This window comes from Pseudorasbora parva, chromosome 6 (genome assembly GCF_024679245.1).
Source record: "Pseudorasbora parva isolate DD20220531a chromosome 6, ASM2467924v1, whole genome shotgun sequence".
NCBI classification, from domain to species: Eukaryota; Metazoa; Chordata; class Actinopteri; order Cypriniformes; family Gobionidae; genus Pseudorasbora; species Pseudorasbora parva.
This window is the reverse complement of record NC_090177.1, coordinates 39,786,434-39,810,249: the sequence shown is the minus strand read 5'-3', so window position 1 is coordinate 39,810,249 and position 23,816 is coordinate 39,786,434. Positions and strand designations below refer to the sequence as shown.

General features: G+C 37.4%; 1 protein-coding gene across 6 annotated transcripts in view; it reads left to right on the top strand.

The window, feature by feature from the left end:
* The first annotated feature begins 11,771 nt into the window (after window positions 1-11,771).
* Window positions 11,772-23,816, top strand: part of LOC137079001 (protein phosphatase 1 regulatory subunit 12B) — an 81,980-nt gene continuing 69,935 nt past the window's right edge. For all 6 annotated transcript variants that reach the window (XM_067446907.1, XM_067446906.1, XM_067446910.1 and 3 more), the window contains exons 1-3: window positions 11,772-12,100; window positions 14,439-14,556; window positions 14,651-14,769. In XM_067446907.1, the coding sequence (XP_067303008.1) occupies window positions 11,936-12,100; window positions 14,439-14,556; window positions 14,651-14,769 (402 nt within the window). In that variant the 5' untranslated portion in view covers window positions 11,772-11,935. The remainder of the gene's footprint in view (window positions 12,101-14,438; window positions 14,557-14,650; window positions 14,770-23,816) is intronic.

Sequence of the window (23,816 nt, the reverse complement as noted above, 5' to 3'; positions counted from 1 at the left end):
TTTTTATTATATTACTTTTGCCACAAATTACAAAAAAAAAAAAAACAACAACAACGAATCGCTGCTGTGAGTGTGTTTCTAATACAGCATCTATGGGAGTGATGGTAAAAATAACATCTTTCTCTTTTCACTGCCGTTAAAGTTGTGAAATTACTAATGTTGCGTTTTTCTTTTGCTATTTGAGCAGATGAGGACACACAAAAAATATATTTAATGTATGCTCTCATTCAAAAACCCAGAAATGTGAAAAGGGTCTATTAGGTCCCCCAATATAAAGGCATGTGTCTACAGGCATCTGCTTAGAATGTCTATGCATAAATTCAGCATAATAGTAATACTTAGTCTGTACTCTGGGGTGGCAGGGGCTCAGTGGTTCATGTAGGTTGTCTACAAACCAAAAGGTTGGTGGTTCAATCCCCGTTCCACCTGACCAAGTGTCGAAGTGTCCATGAGCAAGACACCCAACCCCAGCTGCTCCCGACGAGCTGGATGGTGCCTTACATGGCTGACATCGCCGTCGGTGTATGGATGGGTGAATGTGAGGCAAAATGTAAAGCGCTTTGGATATAAGCGCTATATAAATGCAGTCCATTTTACTCTCTAAACACGTTTTGAACACTTAATTAAATATGGATGGAAGTGAGAACTAAAGTGTGGCATTTGCTTGCAGGATGTTTTATGTGCTAATCACAAATGTCTGTTTGTGAAGCATTACCATAAGCTCGTCACCATAAAGCTTGCCCAGCAGTGCAGTTGTGCCGACAGCAGATTGTGCACATGTGCGATGCCTCTGCATTAGCAAGAAATATAACTATTCCTAAACCTGAGAAAGTGAAAAGTTTGTAATGTTAACTGAAAAAAGAAGATAAAAACTAAAGTAGGACATGTTTATCGGTTTATATATGGTGTGTGTGTGAGTGAGAGAGAGGAAGAGTTATGTATGGCACCCTGTTTCCCTTTTTTTAGCTACACGTCGAGAAACTTTTGGACAAAGTACCCACATTTCTTTCTACTACAAATAGTACAAAAACTACATCACAGACTTTGTGAAATGATGACAAATACTGATTGGTCCTTTGTTACAACACTGGGGTAAGTTGTAACAGGCAGACAAAATGCACAAAAACTAAAGGTTCTCCAAGTGATATGCAAGAACAACAGTTTTATTTTAAATGAATGGCTGCAACAATAATATATGTGTAAATATAGCGTGTGCATATTGAATGTGTTTGTGCATGTCTGTACTTGCACATTTATATGTTTGTGAGTGCGTGAGTGAGAGCAGATTAACATGTATTTAAGTCAACACGATCTCATGCGTGAGTGTGAAATCTCGTGGAATGGATACGCCAAAATGAGTTTTGGTGTGCAAATGCTACACAGTTTTTCGCGTGCATATGATTCGCACTTTATGGTGCGCATATGACACGCTCTTGGGTAGGTTTAGGGTGGTGGGGTGGGGGGTACGTATGTATAATACGCCATAAAGCGCGTATCATATGCACACCAAAACTCATTTTGGCGTATACATTCCATGAGATTACAAACTCGTACTATTTATACGCATTTTTGTGAGATCGGGCTCATTTAAGTGGATGGTTGTTTCAAAACGTATTACAACCTCGCCCGCCACTGTCACTCATTGTTTATCTGTATTAGCATGGGGCTTTGAAATTAACACGAGGTCGAGGCACCATTCCTTACTAGAGAAACTACACTTTAACCTGATATAACTCATACAACAATATCTACAACGGTAGAAGTACTAGACGCAATATTATCTGTTTTTTGTTTTTTTTTGTACTTTCTTGCCTCCGAATTAGATTTTCTGCTGTAGCTTCAGGAGAGATCGCAACACAGACTTGAAAACCTCCATGTGGGATCGTAAAGCAAGCCAGAGGAAACTGAAACTGTCATATGAAGGCTGCGTCATTGGTTGCTAGGCAACGTGGGGGAGAGGACGCTGGCGTTGTCTGTTCGCCGCTTCTCCACCCACAAATGATCATGTTAATGTACTATTAGATTTACATTTTATTTTATTTCCTTATGTTTGTGACTAGTCTAACAGTCAGAGCTACAATTGGGACTGTTGCTGATTGCTGGCAGCCACTGAGAGGTCGTTGTTCGTCGTTTCGCCGTTTTCAACCGCTTCTTTAATGTTTACGTTTGAATTGCTGCGGTTGGTTTCTGGTTTGGAGGACATTTGATGTTTCTCGCCGCGGGTGCTCACTGGTGGTCTCCCTTGAGCTTAAGCTGCATGGTGGCTGAAGTTTGCACCGGGCTAGCGTCATCCGGGCTCTCGTCGTCGGCGTCCGGCATGATGTTGGGATGTTCTGCTTCTCGGCTGCGCCGCTGTTCCGTCCTGCGTTGCGACCGTGGAGCGACATCTGCGCCGGCCCCGGTGTGTCCACAGAAGTGCCCGGAGGAATGTTCTGCCTCCTGCATGGTGCTGCAGCGATCCCCATCGTTTGAATCATCATGAAGAAGACCCATCATCTGGTTTTCAGCTGTCGTGCCTCGGCGATGTCATCGGGACACTGCCGCTGGGAGAAATCTGAAACATGGAGTGGACCACAGTGTGCTGCGGAGCTAACAGAGACTTCCACCATCAGCTGTTTTCTGTCCACCATCAGCTCTGTTTCTGTCCACCATCAGCTCTGTTTCTGTCCACCATCAGCTCTGTTTCTGTTCACCATCAGCTCTGTTTCTGTTCACCATCAGCTCTGTTTCTGTTCTGTTTTCTGTTCACCATCAGCTCTGTTTCTGTTCACCATCAGCTCTGTTTCTGTTCTGTTTTCTGTGTTGGTTGATTGTTTGTAGTATTCTATATTTTTACTTGTTATTCATTTTTTGTTGTTATTTCCCCCCCCCCCCCCCTCTGTTGCACTTTGAGATTCTTCGGAATGAAAAGTGCATTATAAATAAAATCTATTATTATTATTATTATTATTATATGATTCCTATCTTTTCCCTGATTCGTGGAATTGGTGGTATTACAATTCTCCCCATGTGACAACTACACCCAGTCTCCCCTACTAAAATAAAAATACAAAATAAGTATAAAATAAAAAAATTGCCACATATAAAGTCATAATGATATATATAAATAAAAGAAATATAACATTTTAGTTATGGGATATAAAATCTAAATTATGAGAAATAGTCACACTTGTGAGGAAAAGTGATTATTGTGAGATATATATAGTATATTGACAGTAGGAGATATGCTGCAATTTTTTTTTGCAATTACAAAAAAACTAACTAAATTGCAACTATGAGATATAAAATCACATTGTTTCTATAATAAAAGTACATTTTAAACTGAAATATAAAGTTGTAATATATATATATATATATATATATATATATATATATATATATATATATATATATATATATATATATATATATATATATATATATATATATATATATATATATATATATATATAATTGCAGTTATCAATGAATAAAGTTGCAATTGTGGTACATAAAGTAACATCTTGTGTCACACACACAAAAAAATACATTTGATATGAGAGATAGTCAGAATTGTTAAACTTACCAACATTAATATAATTGCAATTGTGAGAAATAAAGTCTGTGTGAGATGTAAACATCACAGTTACGAGAAATTAGTCACAATTGTGAGATATAAAGTCACTATGTCACAAAAATAAACTCTAATAATTTGAAATAGATATAAAGTTATGATACATTTATGATAATTGCAATCGCTTAAAAAGTTACAAAAAATAAATAAAGTTGCAAATAAGAAAAGATACTGCAATTATGATTATTGCAACTGCGACAAATAAAGCTGAAGTTTTAATATATAGTCACATTGCGAGACATAAATGTCACATTTTTGAGAAATAGAGTCACACTTGTGAGATGGCAAGTCATAATCAGAGACGTAAATGCCACAAAAAGTGAAAAAGGCGAAAGTTGCGAGATTTAAAGTTACAGTTACCTTTTTATTACTTTTTACTCTGAGGCGGAAACAAGCTTCCATAGTCATATAACTCAGAGAGAGTGAAAACAGAGACTGATGGAGAGTTACAGGAGAACTGCTAGATGGATTGACACCTTTACCAGGACAGCCTCTTCTTTCTGCTTTCTCTCTCCTGTCCTCTCTCCAACATCCTGTTTATAGCAGAGGCTGTTCCAGATTAGCGCTAGCTCTGTGCCACCCGCAGACATCCAAATGCAGAACATGTGTGTGCGCGCGAGGTCACGGGGCACACTCCCCACTTTCTCTTTCTCTGAGGCCAGGGGCACAAGCTTGGCCTCTTCTTTCCTCTCATCTCACGGGGTCAGAGGTTAATGGGGTGGTAATGTGGGACTAAGAGGGGAAATCTCTACATCGCCCCCCCCCCCCATCAACTCCCAGAAACCATTAACATCGCAGTCTCGCAAACGCTGCCATCTTTCAGCACAGCTAACGTGGACTTCCTCTAGGTGTCATGTTGTTTTATGACCTCCTCTTCGGCAAACCCATGGGTCTCCTGCTCGCTCACAACGCAGATGAGGAGAATGAAAAATGGAGAGTATTTATTTCCACTTCAAGAACTGATCCTTGACCTCTTCAAGTCCAAGGAAAGAGACACACACACACGCACGCACGCACACACACACACACACACACTGCCCCTGCCTCTAAACCTACTCACCACAGGAAACATTCTGCATTTTTACATTTTCAAAAAAACATCACTTTCATAAGATGTTCTCCTCATGGAGACCATAGTGTCCTCACAAGGACAAGGATTTTGGATATTGCTATCTTTGTGGGGACATTTTGTAGGGTTTACCAGGCCACACACAAACCTGGCTAATAAAACAACATTTTAACATATCCTTACAATTGGAGAGAACTTTAAGTCTGTACTTTCACCTGCCAATGAAATCATAAAGGTTAAATATTTTGAGGGTGCTCTGGGTGCTGCTTGGTCCGGCTTGATATCTATCTATCTATCTATCCATCCATCCATCCATCCATCCATCCATCCATCCATCCATCCATCCATCCATCCATCCATCCATCCATCCATCCATCCATCCATCCATCCATCCATCCATCCATCCATCCATCCATCCATCCATCCATCCAGTATTTTGGTTAACTGGTACAGAGGATTAAAATAACCAGCCAAATCTTTTCAAAAGGTCAAAAAGATTTTTGTGGAGAGGACAATGCTGTCCTCTGCTGGTCAACATACCTCACTGTGTGTACTTATGTTCATGTGCTTTACTCAAGATACAACAGTACACAGAGTTTACAGTTTTTCTCAGTCGCTTTGGTACATTTCTCGAATCAAACTCACAATTTGCAAAACAATAAGTGCATTTCTCAAAACAATTTGTACAAATAGAAAAAAAGCATGGATTACCTGCAAAAGCCCCTCTCTTACTCAAAATCTTTCGTTCATCTCTCAGAAGTAAATATCTGTGTCAATGAACATGTCAGTGCCATCAGAATGACAAGTCCTTGTGTCATTGTGTACGGATAAGACAGTCAGATTGTTTAGTCATGTTATCAATGTAACAGTTTTCTCTGGAGGGATGTTCTGGTGTAAACTACGGCTAAAGTTTTGATGACAATTATTGTCAATTGTAATTTACATCTTAGTGTATGTGTGAGTGTATAATTGCAAGAGAATGGAAAAGATTCAAATTTACACTCTTACTGTTTGTACTGTATTTTATTGACAGAACATGTCATTGAGATACAGAAATGAAAAGACTGAATAGCACACACACACACACACACACACACACACACATGTTGGTCTATGTGGTTTACAGGGACTCTCCATAGGCGTAATGGTTTTTATACTGTACAAACCGTATTTTCTATCCCCTTACACTGCCCCTGCCCCTAAACCTACCCATCACAAGAAACATTCTGCATTTTTACTTTCTAAAAAAAACATCATTTAGTATGTTTTTAAGGACATTTGATTTATGGGGACATTTGATATGTCCTCATAAACCACATTTATAGTGTAATACCAGTGTAATACCCATGTAGTTATACAAATTTGTGTCCTCATAAACCACATAAACAGGCTCACACACACACACACACACACACACACACACACACACACACACACACACACACACACACACACACACACACACACACACACACACACACACACACACACACACACACACACACACACACACACACACACACACACACACACACACACACACAACAAAACCTAAAGAAGAAATGTGAACAAGGAAAAACTGTACATGCAGTGCTGTAGAAATTACATTAAGGAATTACAATCTTCCTACACCTCTTGACGATCCTGTCTGTTGGGCCACAAATTCCTTGTCCTTCCATTGTCAAACATTGACAGCCTGCTAGTTGATGTTTCATGAGAAGCACCTTCGTTAGAGAAAGTCACGATTCACCTGGGAGCAATTCACCAATTCAGGACAGATTTAGAAAAAAGTCTATTGGAAATATAGAAAGTATAGAAATATTCTTGACATATTATGATAACTTGTTCAACCATTTTGCATGTAAAGACTTATGCTATGAGCTTGTGCTTAAATGTTGTGGGGAGTGAGACTTTTCAACAGAGACCCAATATAACACCTTTTGATCAACATGACATAAGCAACTGATAATGTAGGGAACAGCAGAGAATTGGACATAATCATTTGCATGGATGTACCAAAGCATTTGCAACTTGTTCAAAGAAATGAGAAACTGCTTTTTGGATGTGCACAATTGACACAATGATGTGAGAATTGAACAGGTAGTTTTGAGAATTTCGAAAATATTTTGAAATATATATTAGAAAACAATATATAGTCAAAAAAACAAGACTGTAGAAGATTGAAAACCTCTTTAAAATACACTTACATATGTAACCATCAAATAAAAAGTATTTTCCGTACACCTGCAGGTATTCTACCTGAAATTAAATCATTCTTTAAAAAAAATGTTATCAAGCTCAAAAGATTTAAACTACTTATCCCCCCCCCCCCCCCACACACACAGTGTTCTTGTATCTGTTCTGTCCTACTGCTATTTAATCTCCTCCCTTGAAAGTCACTCTATCCTGTGTCCTGTCTCTCCCTCCCTCTATCCATCCATCTCTCTCCCTCTATCCCTTCTTCTCGTAACCGCTGCAGTCTTTCCTCTGCAGACATCCGCACGGGTCTTGTAGTATCAGATAGGACGATGCAAGACTGTCAGCTCAGGTACAGTATTCAGCCTAATCTCTCGCCTGCTTTATCTCCCTCAAACAGCTGCATGCCCCTCCTTTATCACGGGACATCAAGCACCCCTTCTGCTGCTGTGATGTGCAACCGGACCGGCTCGCCACTGTTCAGTGTCTGATCTGACGGAGGAAACACTCGTGTCTTTTACAGTACACTGCAGTTAAGAGTTAAAGAGACACTTTCCTTTAACAGCATGCTTTCACTTCTCTGATCTGAGTTTACATCTTAGGAAATATATGAGGTCTCTTGTAAACTTTATGAAGACTTGTGGAATTCTGAGGGGATTGTTATTCATAATATTAAAATATGCATTATATTATGTTCTCTTTGCATGCCAGCAGTTTGAACAGTCAATTATGCATGAATGTTAATCATACTATTTACATTAATAATTTTATATTATTTTGAGGGTGTGAATGTTATTATAAGATGCACAATATATTTGTGATAATATATATCATCAATAATACTGGACAATATTTTATTTGTTATTATATATTATTACCACATATTATTAATATCATTAGTAGTAGTAGTAGTAGGAGTGTTATTATAATAAAAATTTCTGTTATTAGTCTTATTGTGACACACTGTTACATTTAAGACTCAACCTTTTTAATGTTTGGTATATATATATATATAAAAAAATTATATATATATATATATATATATATATATATATATATATATATATATATATATATATATATATATATATATATTTTTTTAATATTTATATTTTTATTAATTATTTAACATCAGGCCATAACATGAAAAATGAGATATGTACAACTTTTTTGTGCATTCAGAAATGTACTAAAACCGAAGTGTGTTTTTAGAAACGCATTTAGTTTTCTTTATTTAATGTATAATTAGATGTAGGTTATAATCGTCAACACTTGTGTTTGGAGAATGAGCAGATGGAAAAATGATGCTCTGATTTGGTCCTCTGGTTAAACCGTATGGCCACGCTCATGTCGATCAATAACACTGCTGAATGGGAAGGGTGGGGAACATGCAGTGTGCTAAGTGGTCTGTTTTTGCAATTAGTGCTTACTCATCTCTTTGGGACAGTATGTCGTCTGGCCTCTAGTGCTTTCAGTGGGGAAATTTTATACTTACAGATATTGATCTTCTCGTGCAGCTCGAAACATTCTGTTCAGAGCACAGACATCACTGGGTCAATCTCACAGATCCTGTCAAGAACATGTCCGGCTCATATTTCACCCCACAATCACAAGAAAGAAATAAGAAATGTGTTAGTAGAATAAGGCAAAATGTGTTTAAGTGTCATGAAATAATGGCACTACAAAAAAGTCTCTATGAAAGGCTCAGGCTTAATATTCTTTATGCAAATAATAATTTCTTATGACCTTGTGACCTGGTCATGTTTTTGTGAGATTCATCGGCAACACTTTACGATAAGGTTTAATGTTTTAACATTAGTTAATGTATTATTGAACATTAACTAACAATTTGCAATACATTTGTTAACATTTACTTTGTTAACATAGTTAATAAAAATACAGCTGTCCATTGTTTGTTTATGTTAGTTCACAGTAACAAAGATTTAATAAAGATTAATAAATGCTGTAGAACAACACTTCAATTCTAGTTTAGCTAATGAAACTTTATTGTAAAGAGTGTGTTTGTACAGTATATATATCATTTTTCAAAAGTTTGGGGTTGGTGCGATTTTGTAATCTTGTCTCTTATGCTCATCAAAGCTGCATTATTTGATCAAAAATACAGTAAAACGGAAATATTGTAAAATATATTACAATTTTAAAAAATAACTATTTTCTATTGTAATATATTTGTTAAAGGGGTACTTCAGCGCTGGGAAGATGAATCTGTATTTAAACTGGATCATTAATGTAGTAGAAATGTGAAATAATTTTTGAATTTAGTGCTTTCTAGACTGAGAAAAGACAGAAAATGTATTTTTGTCTCATGGGGATGAAAGACTACAATTCCCAGAATGCTTCGCTGCCCTGTGAGGCCACTCCCAAAGCCACCGCTACTGTGACTGAGTTGGAGAACAGACTCTACAATTAAATACTGAACGTGTCTGTTCAATATAACGATCGAGTCACCGCGCGAGTGTCACAGCACTGAGCACTAACTGCAGGAGTCAGATAAATGAGCTGAATGAGCTCTCCTGATGAGAGCTGAGGTAATCGCGACCACACTCGCAGCATACATTCAAAACACGAGTTCAGTCTTGCGCGTTTCAGTTCATGCCTTTGCAAGCTTAACTTTAATAGAAATTAATTTGAGAAGTTAAAACACTTACATTGCTCAGCATAGCTCCGTTTAAATGAGTGCCTGCAGCTGAGCTGAGCTGTGAGTGTGATCTCCATCCCCCATGCGCGGGTTCAAAACATGCGGAAATGGCTCCCTCTGCTGGCTGTAGTCTTTAGCCTTTGGTCAAACATTAAATGATAAATGACAGATAAATGGCTATCCACTTGTAACCACGCCCTTAATTATATAGAACTTTAAGGCTTTATATAACGTAAACAAATGAGTTATAAAAAAATTCACCCCCCTACCAGTTGTCATGAAGATCAAAATTAGCCTTTATAGGTCAAAACCACAATTTTGTACCAGGCTGTAAACATGTTTTTTTTCTGCTGTAAAGTTCAGAATTTTAACATGGGGCTCAACGAGATTCTGCTCCTTCTGGAGCCTGCCTCTAGTGGCCAGTTAAGGAATTACAGTTTACATTACTTCCGTATTGGCTTCAAGAGAGATCGCGGGAGGTTGCCGCTTCTTTGAAAGAGGCCACATAATCACAGCCCAATGGAGCATCATCAGACTCATATTCTGACGAGAATTGAGTATGACCATGTCAAGCTATAGGAAACTCGTATTTACGATAATTCTGAGAGCATGTAAATGCAGCATAAATGACAAGCAAAAAAAAAAAAAAAAAAAACACATTGTGTGCTGCTTTATATTTTTGTGGAAAACATTATACTTTTTTTCAGGATTATTTGATGAATCAAGTTGAAAAGAACAGCATTTATTTGAAATATAAATCTTTTGTAACACTATAAACATCTTTACTGTTACTTTTGATCAATTTAATGTGTGCTGGCAGAATAAAAGGATTTCTTTAAAACAATCTTACTGTCCCAAGTTCTCTGCTTACATCTTATCTAATATCTAATCTAACTGATATTGATGTTGCAATAAATGTATGACTTTTATATCTACTAGTTTGCCATTACAATATGTACACTAAAACAAACCATCCAATAACTGGTAATCAAGGCCAAAAATAACAACTTAAATATATAAAATCTGATCGTGTTATATATATATTTTTTTCTTTTTCTTTTTTTCACTGCAATGAAGTAGGCCTATTTTCAGTGTAATCTATATTTATCAGTCCTTGTATCCTGTCTCAGGACACACATGGTCCCAGTGAGAGATGAGGAGGCAGAGTCTCAGAGGAAGGCCAAATCACGGCAGGCCAGACAGACTCGAAGAGCTACACAGGTATGATATAAAGATAATCATATATATATACACACTCCTTCATTGACCTCTGATCCACAATTGGTGGCTGACTAAATACTTTTTTGCCTCACTGTTATAAGTTGTTGAAGGATCCATTTTAAACAAAACACCAAAATAGCTAGGCTACATCTAATTTCACAAATGTTGTTCTGATAGCTACAGGCTATTATCACAGCCCATGTTTCAGCCCATTTCAACAGCACAAACAAAAATCTATTTACGGTAGTAAAATATTGTGTTGGCCTTAATAGCCTACTTTGATAAAATATTGACTGGATTTGCGTTTTTTAGTCCAGTCAACATTGCAATTCTAAATGTTAAATATACATTTAAATATATTTCTACAGACTTAATATAATATATCTCCTTAACTAAGCAAAGTTTATATATATATATATATATATATATATATATATATATATATATATATATATATATATATATATATATATATATATATATATATATATGTATGCTTTTATTGTTACACAATAGTACTTACACAATAGTAGTTACACAATAGTAGTTACACAATAGTATATATATGCTTTTATTGTTACACTGGATTACCTATTATCTAAAATATGTCATGTAAAGGCAGACAGTAGATAAGTATTTTTACTTTTAGTAGAAAGTACATTTTCTTACTCATGCAATCTTACTTTATCATGTTGTTTTTTTTCTTTTACTACACTGCATTCCAAATTTTTTTTACCTTAAACACTTTCTACTTTGTACTCAAGTAAAACTTTAAATTACTTTTACTTAAGAAAGAAGAAATAATATTCAATATGAAATGTAGTGCAGTAAAAAGTATATATATATATTATGCTTTGGAAAGTTGTGAAGTAAAAGTTTTCCAAAGAACAACACTGATAAGAAGCCATATTTACCACAGCCAGTAACGGTTGCGAATCGCAAGATGGCGCAAATTTGTTAGTTTAACTTTCATTCGTGTAAGAAAAAGACAGAAGAACTAGCCTACAGAAGAACACAAGTGAATTCGGGAAAGCTGCGCGGGATGTTGACAAAAACATTAAAATGTGACCGTCGAGTTTGATCAATCAGAATCACCGTCGTGACTTGTACACCTGCTTCAGATACATTTTCTCAGTTTAAATTATCTTACTTTTAGGGAGTTACCCTCTCAGAGTTGATGGAGGCAAAAAGAACCTTCAGCCCGTCCAAACTGGACATACAAACAGGTGAGGTGTGCAGGTCCACAGAGGGAAAGAGTGTCCAGAAAAGACTCCTCGAAGACAGGACAGAAACCAGCCCGTCCCTGAAGCAGGAACAGCAGTCTGAGGAACGCCTGGATGAGGTGAACATCACACAGCAGAACCACATGCACTTTACTCAAAACAGCAGCTATAAATAATGTACAAGTCTATCAAAGCGATACAAAACACTAAAATCATATTTAGTGATCCCAATACACGAGTCAATGTATGAATGTCAGTGTTAATGCTAAATACTTTTCACGTTTTGCATCAATCTGCTGGTGTTTGTTCAAAACTAATCTTTTTTTTCAGTTGGAGGATAAATCATTCACTTATCCTATTAAAAAAATAATTAAAACTAGGGATGCACCGAAATGAAATTCTTGGCCGAAGCCGAAACCGAATAATAATGAAATGCTTGGCCGAAGGCCGAATACCGAACGCGGTGTTTTGCATTTTTTCCATTTATTTGGCAATTTTTTTTTACCATTACAATAATTAAATAATAAAAATTTGCTTTTTACTATTTTGTGTTGCTTTTCAGAGAAATAAATCAAATAACAAAAATACAATTTCAAAATATTTATTTAACACTGAATTTTTTTTTAACATTCCAGCAGATATTATACAAACTAAGCACAACATAACTTAAAATAAATAATTAGTAAAATAAAAAATATATTTTTATTTGGCCATCTTAGAAGCCCCCCTTCTTGAATAGCCTATGTTAGGCCTATAACTGACTGCTGAAAGAATGTAACTCTGTATGTCTACAACAACAAATGTGCATTGAATAGTGCAAAAAATGTGGATGAACCCACAACAAATAAATAACTGTCTTAGACATAAGCCTACTTAGCCTACTTCTTCAGGAAAAGTGGCAGGTTCTTCTTTATGAAAAGTAGCTTCTCTGCTTTCTCACATGAAAGTCGGTTCCTCTTCTCATCGATGACATGAGCACTAAATTTCAGCACTAAACAGTGCTTCCACACTGCTGACATGTTTGCTGCATAAAGCACGCAGCTCTCACTCTACGTGGGTTACTTTTTGATCACGTCATTAAAAACGTCATTGTTCGGCCAAAATTATTCGGCCTTTTTACTTATTCGGCCGAATGCCGAAAGTGCTTTTTTTGGCTATTTTCGGCCGAATAATTTCGGTTGCCGAATATTCGGTGCATCCCTAATTAAAACTAAGCAAATGAAGAAGTGTGGTTAATTGCATTGAATGTGCAGATTACAGTAAGTGCTCATGTTTGTAATCCCACTTAAGTACTAAAAAGTGTGCTTTGTAATAATGTCAATGTAATAATGCACTTTGACATGCATTTGAAATATACATTTTTAAATATTTTAAATGCTTTAGAGTAGCAATGACGCAAATATATACTCGAATTTCCTGCGGAAATCCACCAGTACCACTGTAATTAAACACTTTATCACAAGCATACCGTTGTAAATCGAGGTAAGCATATAGTTTTCAACACTGGCTGGTTATGTATTTGCTCAATTTATTTTGGATATTTTTTTTTAACCCAAAACAGTTACAGACTGCAGCTTTAAGTATTTTCAAAAACAACAGTCACAGTAATGGTATGAATTGTAGCTTATAGCTGTTGATGCATGATGTCCACTGTAATGGACAGATGATTAATCAGAATTTTCTCCCAATCTATACCAGTACTTGGAAAATGTAACTGTGATATGACTTATTAGATAATGCTTGATGCTACAACATTTTTAAAAATGTATTTTTTTACCGGCCAATATAGCCTGACAAGCCAGACCCACATCATCAAGATGTTTGGTCTGGAAACTCTCCATTGACAGCTCAATCCGAGGGGCGGATAAACGGCTGTCTATCAAACTCCCTCTGCACGTGATAGGATAGCGCTACACCAACCAGAGCAACGAAGGTGAAGCAGAGCTCGCTGACAGATTAAACATTCGCCGTATCCGGTCGGCTAAACTCTGAACACATCTTCCCTTCTTAAGAATGACTTCAGTGCCGTTCTTTGTTCTTTTCTCAGAGAAAAGCTTAGCTCCAAGTCTTCCAGAGTCGCGGTCAAAGCTGATTCGAAAGACCGCCGCCGTTTGCCAGTTTCTGTGTTTACTAGAAGCACGCAAACGCAACTCGGCCCTCGTCATTATGGCCCCGCCCACCGACTCTATACACGATGTGATTGGCCCGGCAAGAGTTTGTCGTTTACAGCTCAGAAGGGTATTGAGAGTCGGTTCGAATCCCGCTCGGGGCGGGTCGACTAGGATCGGTGAGACCCAGTAAAAGTGCGGGGGACGAAAATACATTTTATTAAAAGTGCGTAATCGCCCATGTACACTAGGGTCTACTGTAAAGGTTGATGGGCAACTAGGCCATTAAAACCGTGCATATGCAAGAAAATGCTTTTTGAATATTTTATTGATTGATTTATTCTCCAAGCAAGGAAACTGGAAAAGAAGACCAAGAACCAAACCTGAAAGGTCTTCCTTTTGCATCTCATCAGTTAAGGGAGCGTGTGGTTTCACTCCCAGTCTAAATGGCCACAGCACCTCCATAGGTACTATAACACCTTATCTGGGAAAGTGCGTAGTACTAGAGGCATCGTCATCATACTTAAATATGGTGTTTTCTGCTGTTCTCTCTGAATATAGAGTCTGAATGGACAGATGAAAATGACAACATCCTTTATGGTTCCTCTGATGCATCTCTGACAAAGCAGCTGACCGAACACCGTGGTGTAAGTGCTGACCTGACCGGCCTGCTTACTGAGGTACATTTATCATGTGTGTCTCTCTGCTATTGCTGTTACTCAAACATAATTGTTATGTTTTTATTAGTGCTTTCAATCAAATTAAAAAACAGTGAATTAATCACACATTTTTATCTGTAATTAATCATGATTAATCACAATTAAAAACAGAGTTTTTAATATTTTTATATTGTAATAATATTACAGTTACTCTCCAAGAGAGTAAGAGTTGTAGAAACAACTTTAAAACAGTGTATTTTAAATATTTGTTGTAATGGCATTTTTTTTTATGAATGAAGGCCAGGATCACTGACACTAACGCCGGCTTCACACTGCACGCGTAAGCAGGGCGTAAGCAGCGCGTATTTTTTTCGGCGCCCATGTTAATCAATGAGTGCATTCACACCGGCAGCAGCGGCGCGTAGCAGGAGCAGAGCAGAAGCGTCAGTGCCGCGATCGTTTCGGCGCCAGGTCTATTTTTGACGCACTGCTCACGATGAATTAAAGCCACAGTGCATTGTTCTGATCAAAATTAACCTGGTTAACATGAAAAATAACACATTTAACCATTAAATAATTTAGTGAAGTGTTCCGTGTGTTTCTCAGTCACCATGACATCCGGCGCTGTGGGGAAAAAAAGTTCTACACAAAAACCGAAGTCACTGCCATAAGTTTTTTTTTTGCCTGAACTACAAAACTAATTTTAAATAATGTATGCCAGTTTAGCTTAAATTAAATATGAATTAAATTATGTATATATTATAACTATATGCTGGCATAAAAACAGAAACGATGAACAAAAGCACGTGGTGTCACAGGCAGTGTTCTTCAGAGTGCACCTGGAAAGACAGCAATGGACGACACTTGTCTCATGGTGAAGGTTGAGAAGCACACAGTTCTCTATGATCTACACAATTTGCTTTATAAAGACTTGCAAGTGAATGAAAAGGCATGGGAGGAAGTTGGTGAGCGTGAGCGGCTCTTGGTGCTGATGGTACGTCATTTTAAAGTGTTTTTGACAATCTTTCGTTGTCTCACGAACGAAAAACTAAATATGGATAGGTGAATAGAATATACACACATTAATATAGCACACATACAGTATAGACATGTAGATAGACTATGATGTGCGTTATTTTGTCATTTAAAAAAAAAACGTTTTTAGATAATTTGCTCATTTAGCCTACAATATATCATTAAGAAGTTTCCTCTTAGTTATTACTGTCATTTATGAATTATCTTTAAGAGGTTTATGATGGGTAATGTAAATTTGATGCCTATCCAATATTTCAAGAGACAATTTCCTGTGAAGTTTCTCTTTTTAGCAGTGTGCTTTTCATGGACATATAGTGCGATGGCCTTTCTTCTATCAAAAACTCGCACTAAACGAAATAAAAAAAAACATCAGAAACAAGTGAAACGATTTTTTAAAATAAATTAGCTTCATGAGAAATCTTTGCTTTATTTCCATTTCAAATACATTAAAGAGAAATGCAAATGTATCCATTATAGGGTAGCCTACTCTGTACACAACTGCGCGTGACAACTGCGCGTGACAACTGCGCGCGACAAACGCTGCCTGTGTGAAAGGAAAAAGTGCGCGCGCTGCTACTGCTTTACACACGCGCTGCTTCGGCGCTGCCTACGCCCTGCTTACGCGTGCAGTGTGAAGCCGGCGTAATACTGCTACTGATATCTCTATGAAAGTGATTTCAACCATTTGTTTTTAATAATGATGGACATACAACAAAATTGAAAGCTATCAATGTCAACATTTATTAGGCTTTAAAAAATAACAGCTTTTAACTAGAAGGAAGTTCATGGATCTGTTCATGAGCACCTTTAACTGAGGCGCTACAGCGACCTGTCACCACACATTAAAGGGGAACTATGTAAAAAAATTCAGTAAAATATCCAATAACCACTAGGCCAGTGTTATATATTTTGTTAAATTAAGTTCTTACAATATCCCAAATGTTTCCAACTATTTGTACATCATGCAAAATGTGCCTTTTTAACCGAGGAGCCGGGACGTCTGAGGGAGTCGCCTGTCATATCTGCGTTACTCTCGGTTTCCGGTTTTATCCTGCAGAAACGCTTTACTCTTAGCAGTGTGAACAAGTGTCACATCAGCCACCGAGCAAACGCAGAGTAACGTCATAACATAATAATATCATTTTAAACACACTCAAATGTATCTAATATGATAAACAGAGCTGCGTTACCTCATAATCATGACCGCAAAAGCGGAAATGGCGCTGGCGACTGTGTCCCGTCATAATAAAAGTCCCGCTGCTTGCGAGCCGTGTGTTTGTGTATCAATCGCACCAGCAACCTTGCTCAGCTCCTCAACACTCGGTCCTGCTCTGCTTCACTTCAGTAACGTTAATAATCACATTAATGAACATGATTTCTGCCCGAGTCCTATCCCGATACTTTTCCACCGGCTGTGAGGTGAAGACCACATGTCCCAAGATGTTGCGTTCAAACTTGGCGTCATCAAACTACGCCTTTGTTTTGAATAGGCGCCCTCTAGTGGATGGAAAAGTTACAAAGTGCACCTTTAAAGAGCCACAAAATGAATTTTTTTTATTTTTTTATTTTTTTAAAGCACACAATTTTAGAGCTGAGACTTTGTTTCATATTAAAAGTAACTTGTTCTGTCCTGTCTGTCAGTGCGTGTTCAGTGTCTTCTTTGCTCTGCGATGTGTTTTCACTGTGTGAGAATGTGGCTGTCTGTAAAAATAAGTTTGCTTGCTACCTCAGTGATAAAACTTGTGCATTCAGATGTGATTTATTCAGATGCAGCAAATTTTGTAAGCCTACGAACCCGAGAACGCGCTGCTCACGTGGTCAGTCCCGTGGTTGTCAGCTGTAAATAAAATGCCATATGCTTGGAATAATACAATTAATTCATATTTGATTTATTAATCGGAAAATGATATCCTAATTATTATTTATTTATTTAAATCTCCTGTTTAAAAAATAGGAAGATATAGACACATTATACTTAAAAGAAAAACTTTGTCTTGTATTTTATCTCAAAATGATGGACGTCATTTTAAAAATGTGAAAATAAAGCGGAAATAAGTTAATACAGGCTCTTGTTTAGGCTACATGTGGTTAAAATAATGCTGCTTGGTTATTTTAACATCTACAATCGCTGCCGTAATAACAGCTCATTTCAAATGTTTACGTGCTTTTCTTCTCCTTCCCTTTTGAGCTGTGTTGAAATATTGTTCTTGGAAATACTTTCCAGCTTTTCAGTAATAAAAGTAAAAAAATATATTATCTGGTTTGGAGCAAATGCTCAATTTTTTTTTCTAGTTTCTTTCTAAAAATGTCCTCTTTTTACTCATTTAACATTTAACTGAGCTTACAAGCCCATCAAATTATGCTGCAGGCTGAATTTGTACATTCATTTTACATTCATTCATACAATGTAAAACTTATGCGGTCATGACCACATGTCCTTGAGAAGAGTTGTCTCATCAGTCACCACAACACTAGTCTCGCCTTCAGACTGAAGGTCTGGACTCCATCACAGCTTTCATTGGTCAGGGACCGCCCAAAAGGACGTTTGACTGACATGTAACGCAACCAATCATGTTATGTTTAGAGGCGTGAAATGTAAAGTCGATGTCCCTGCAATAACAGACCAGAGGCGTCCATCTATAAATCTTTATTTCAACACCATCATCCAAGTTTACTGCATCAATGGAGTCGTGAAATTCACATACCAAGACAATGGTTTTCCACTGAAGTTAAGCAGAAAAATAGGAGCTGCTGGTAGAGGTGTTAGTGAGGCCAGCAGGGGGCGCTCACCCTGTGGTCTGTGTGGGTCCTAACACCCCAGTATAGTGATGGGGACACTGTACTGTCAAAGAGCACCGTCCTTCAGATGAGACGTTAAACCGAGGTCTTGAATCTCTGTGGTCATTAAAAATCCCAGGATGTCCTTTGATAAAGTAGGGGTGTAATATTGGCATTCTGGCCAAATTTGCCCATTGGCCTCTGTCCATCATGGCCTCCTAATCATCCCCATATCCTGATTGGCTTTATCACTCCGTCTCCTCTCCCCCAATCAGCCGGTGTGTGTGTTTTCGGTGTTCTGGCACAATATGGCTGCCGTCGAATTATCCAGATGGTGCTGCACATTGGTGGTGGTGGAGGAGATTCACCCCCTTCCATGTAAAGCATTTTGAATGCCTAGAAAAGCGCTACATAAATGTAACAAGTTAATTATTAAATTATACTTTTGGAAAATCCAGCGTTAGTTGATCCCGGTAAGCGCTCATTGTCACGGTTGTAAACACAGCGACGTTCTTCTTCCACGAGGGAGTTTGGCGTCACAGCATTTGTTTCCAGTCAGACCGTTAAAGAGCGCGACACACACACACACACACCTCGCGGACATCCTTCGGAAATTAACCAAATCAGATGATGACTTTGAAACTCCTGAAGTGTTTCCAGTGTGCCGTACGCCAACGGTCAGTGAGCGTGACGTCTGAGACTGAGTAGTTTACAACAGTCTTTGGTCTGAAGCGACAGGTTTAATTTAAAGAAGTTGCTGAAGATGGATGAACTTAAATTTGTAATGTGAACAACACATTAAATGTTCAGCCTTTGTAAAGAACTGTATTCCACTGTCAAACTATAAAGTCAACTATTACTAAAATAACCACAAGTATTAGATGGTTATTGTGCTTTCACGCCACGAGATGGAGCTGCTGCATAGTTCTACTCTAAATACTATGAATGCTTTGTCTAGGTAGAAAAATCCTGTAATGAAGTAATCTATTATCCTTACATTTGCACAATTTTAGAAGGATTCATTTTTTCCTGTCATTTTTTTCATGTACAGATGGTAAAGATCTGTCGGGCAGAGCTAAGAGAAGCGATCTTGCTGTCCGCCCTTAAAGGGATAGCTCACTTTGTCATCCTTTACTCGCCCTCAAGTTGTTTCAAACCTGTATGAGTTTCTTTCTTCAGCTGAACACAAGGGAAGATATTTTGAAGAATGTCAGTAACCAGTTACAGTAACAGTTAACTGGAGCCATTGACTTCCATAGTATTTTTTTCCTGCTATGGAAGTCAATGGCTTTTGGTTACTGACATTCTTCAAAATATCTTCCCTTGTGTTCAGCTGAAGAAAGAAATTCATACAGGTTTGAAACAACTTGAGGATGAGCAAAGGATGACAGAATTTACATTTTAAAGTGAACTATCCCTTTTATGTACCCGTGAAGCGTGTCTGAGGTATCCTGACATTCCTTACCATGTAGGGCAGAAATCCCAATCTCCAGCCTCGGTTCCCACTCTTAAACCTTCAGTACTATAACCTTAATACATCACCTAGAATAAAGGATACTAATGAAAACAAATGAGAAAGAGACGTATAAGGAAGCAAAGTAGGTGGAGGAGAGAGAGTCCAAGGAGAAAACCTATATGTGGCAGTGAGCTTATCCTTGGAAAGGTACAGTGAATCCCTCTCTCATTCCCTCAGCTGCCTCTCCTCTGATTCGAAGCGCTGAATCACTCTGGGGAAGCCGGTGTGTAATAGGAGAAAGCTTCTGTGCAGCTGCGGCCTATATATGTACGCTGATAATTAACACTGATACTCGTCAGATTGTGCTCACTGCCTGCTTCAGCATGCCGCATCACTGCAAACTGAGTCGTAGTCATATTACTGTTGACTGTTAAGGGATGGTTACCCTTGAGCTGGTGCGTAAATGTATGCGTGTGTGTTTAGTAAATCTATTTATATGGGTTTTATATGCAGCAGTGCTCATTGCCAGCTTGATGGAACATGTTTCAATGTGACTATCATAGTGTATGCCGATATCAAACTATTTTAATTAGTTTTAGTTATTCCAATTTTAAAACTTGCCTTCAGGAAACCACATTATATTATATTATATTATATTATATTATATTATATTATATTATATTATATTATATTATATTATATTATATTATAGTATATTATATTATATTATAGTATATTATATTATATTATAATAAAACATGACAACATAATATATTATGATAGGTTATGTTATGTTATGTAATTATTATATTATATTAAATTAAATTAAATTATATTATATTATATTATATTATATCATATATTATATTATATTATATTATATTATATTATATTATATTATATTATATTATATTATATTATATCATATTTAGTGCTGTCAAATCGATTAATAGTGATAAAAATATATGTGTGTGTACTGTATGATAATTATGTATATTTGAATACACACATACATGTATATATTTAAGAAATGTTTGCATGTGTGTGTATATATATATATATATATATATATATATATATATATATATATATATATATATATATATATATATATATATATATATATTTATTTATTTATTTATATGATTTATACTATTTATAAATCTTTTATATATAAACATATTTCCTAAATGTATATATGCACGTGTGTGTATTTGTATATAGATAATAATTATACACAGTACACACACATATATTCGTCGAGGACGTCGAGGGGAAGAGCGGCTCGGCGTAGTAGCCCGTCAGCGGCATTACGTGAGCACTTCCATCCTGTGCTGCGTTCCAGTTCGTTTTTGTCATGCCCTTCACTCGCAAACTTCCCTCCGTCTCGTTCACTCGGATGTGCGTCATGCCTACGTTGCATGAGTGCCCACTACTGGCGGAAACTTTGCAAATGGACTGAACTGGAACGCCCTAAGCCCTTGATCACTTGGAATCCACTATGGAGTTGATATATTATTTATTTTTTACCTTTACGAAATTGTTTAATGCAGCATTCTATATGTATATGGATGTGTTTGGGTTGTTTTAAATGTTTTTAAAAATAGTTATAGTTGTTTTTGGTGGGGTAAATTAAACGTGATATGTGGTGACTTCACAATCGCGTTGCATTGTGGTACATGAAGCTGCCTGAAGTGTACATATGAAGTAGACTCGCTCACTCTGTCAAAATCGAGGGAGCAAGGGTCTGTCCATATAAACTTCCCTTGTCCACTTCACGAAGTGGAACGCACTTCAAAATGGCGGCAGGGATTCCCCCAAGGGGAAGTGCTTAGGGAAGTTTGCAAGTGCGTGTCTTAAAGTGGAGTGGAACGCAGCACTGGACAGCAGGGGAGTCCCTCCGCGCTCCCTTCGTGGACCTCCGAGGACACCAGCGTGCATGCACAAGGGGAGAGGCCGGCCCCCTGGAGAGAGGCACGCTCAGCACTTAACAGTGGCGGTGATGAGGCTTCATGATACTCAGGTGTGCCTCATCACTCACAGCCATTTCTCAATTCTCAGTAGTTTCAGCTCCCCTCCTCTCTCTATTACCCACACCAGTCGGGAACCTGGTGAAGGGCGGCGATTTCAAAGACGGGGTGGTGCTGATCATGTGGGAGTGGCAGTCGCTTCGTCACAATATATATATATATATATGATATAAATGCAATATCCTAGTGTCATTAAATTAATGATACATGCTGGAAGCAGCCCAAACTGTCTGCAGGGTCCTAGAGCACACAGGGCCTGAGTTACACACTTTCAAAAATTAATTTATATAAAAAAATAAAAATAAAAAGTATAAAAAGTGCCTAATTTTTTTGGGGGGTTATTACAGCTTACACAACATATACTTACATGTTTATCACTTTTAGCAGTGTTTTATGTAACTTTAAAGGGTTTCCTGTAAAATGACACCAACATTTTGAACCTAGACCACTGTATGTGTGTATGGGAGGCTTTTCAATTTGGGTAGGCCAAATCCAGGTGGAAATGGCACCAGAGTAATTTAGTATAAATACATTACTTTGTCTAAAACAAATGCCAAAGTGATGCATATCTCCAGAAAGTAGAGACTCTAGGCTTTCAAATGGTACCACATGTGAGGTCAGAGCTCCTCCAGAGATATTTAAAATAGACAGTATATACATGACGATGTCATTTCGGACCCTGTGCAGGGTCCACAGAGTTAAAGTGGATTTATCTGTAATTTTATTATGGATTAGTCGCGTCTGTGCGCTGTGATAGGAAACCATCAGCCAGTCACGTTGCTTTGCCATAGTGAATAATATTCTTCTTTGGACAAAACATTTGAAAAATAGCAGAGGACACAGTTGAGCTGCTGCGGGAAAGGTACATGATCCTAGTTGTCTGAAACATGAGAATGCTTTATATTTTTTTAAGCGCTTCAAACAAAAGCATAACCCTTAACAGGTGCACGTGCAGTTTAAAGCCTCTATAATGTGTTTTCACAGTGATGCCATAGAATAACTATTTTTGGTTCCCCAAGTAACCGTTTTGTGAAAGGTTCTTTAAAGAACCATTTTTTTCCGAACCATTTTAGGCTAAAGAACCTTTTTGCACTACAAAAAACCTTTTGTGCAATGGAAAGTTTCTTTGGCTATTAAAGGTTCTTCATGGAACCACACACCCTGCCAAAGAACCATTTAAGAACCTTTATTTTTAAGAGTATTGGAACAACTCGAGGGTAAGTAAACAATCACAGCATGTACATTTTTGGGTGAACTATCCCTTTAAAGGTGCCCTAGAATGAAAAATTGAATTAACATTGCCATAGTTAAATAACAAGAGTTCATTACATGGACATCACATACTGTTCATCATTGCCTCCTCCTTGGAGACCGATCTCACGAAAATGCGTATAAATAGTGAGAGTTTGCAATCTCGTTAAATATATACGGCAAAACTCATTTTGGCGTGCATATGGTACACGGTTTTTCGCGTGCATATGATACGCACTTTATGGCGTATTATACATACGAACCCACCACCCTAAACCTACCCAAGAGCGTGTCCTATGCTCGCCATAAACTGCGTAGCATTTGCATGCCAAAACTCATTTTGGCGTATCCATTTCATGAGATTTCACACTCGTACTATTTTTACGCATGACCATGAGATTGTGTTTCCTCCTTTATATGTTAATCTTGTTTGTCAAAATCAACACGGAAAAGCAGGCTATTTTCAACATAACGGCAACTGTGATGGAATCGCTGAGATCCTAATATGTATGCCTCCA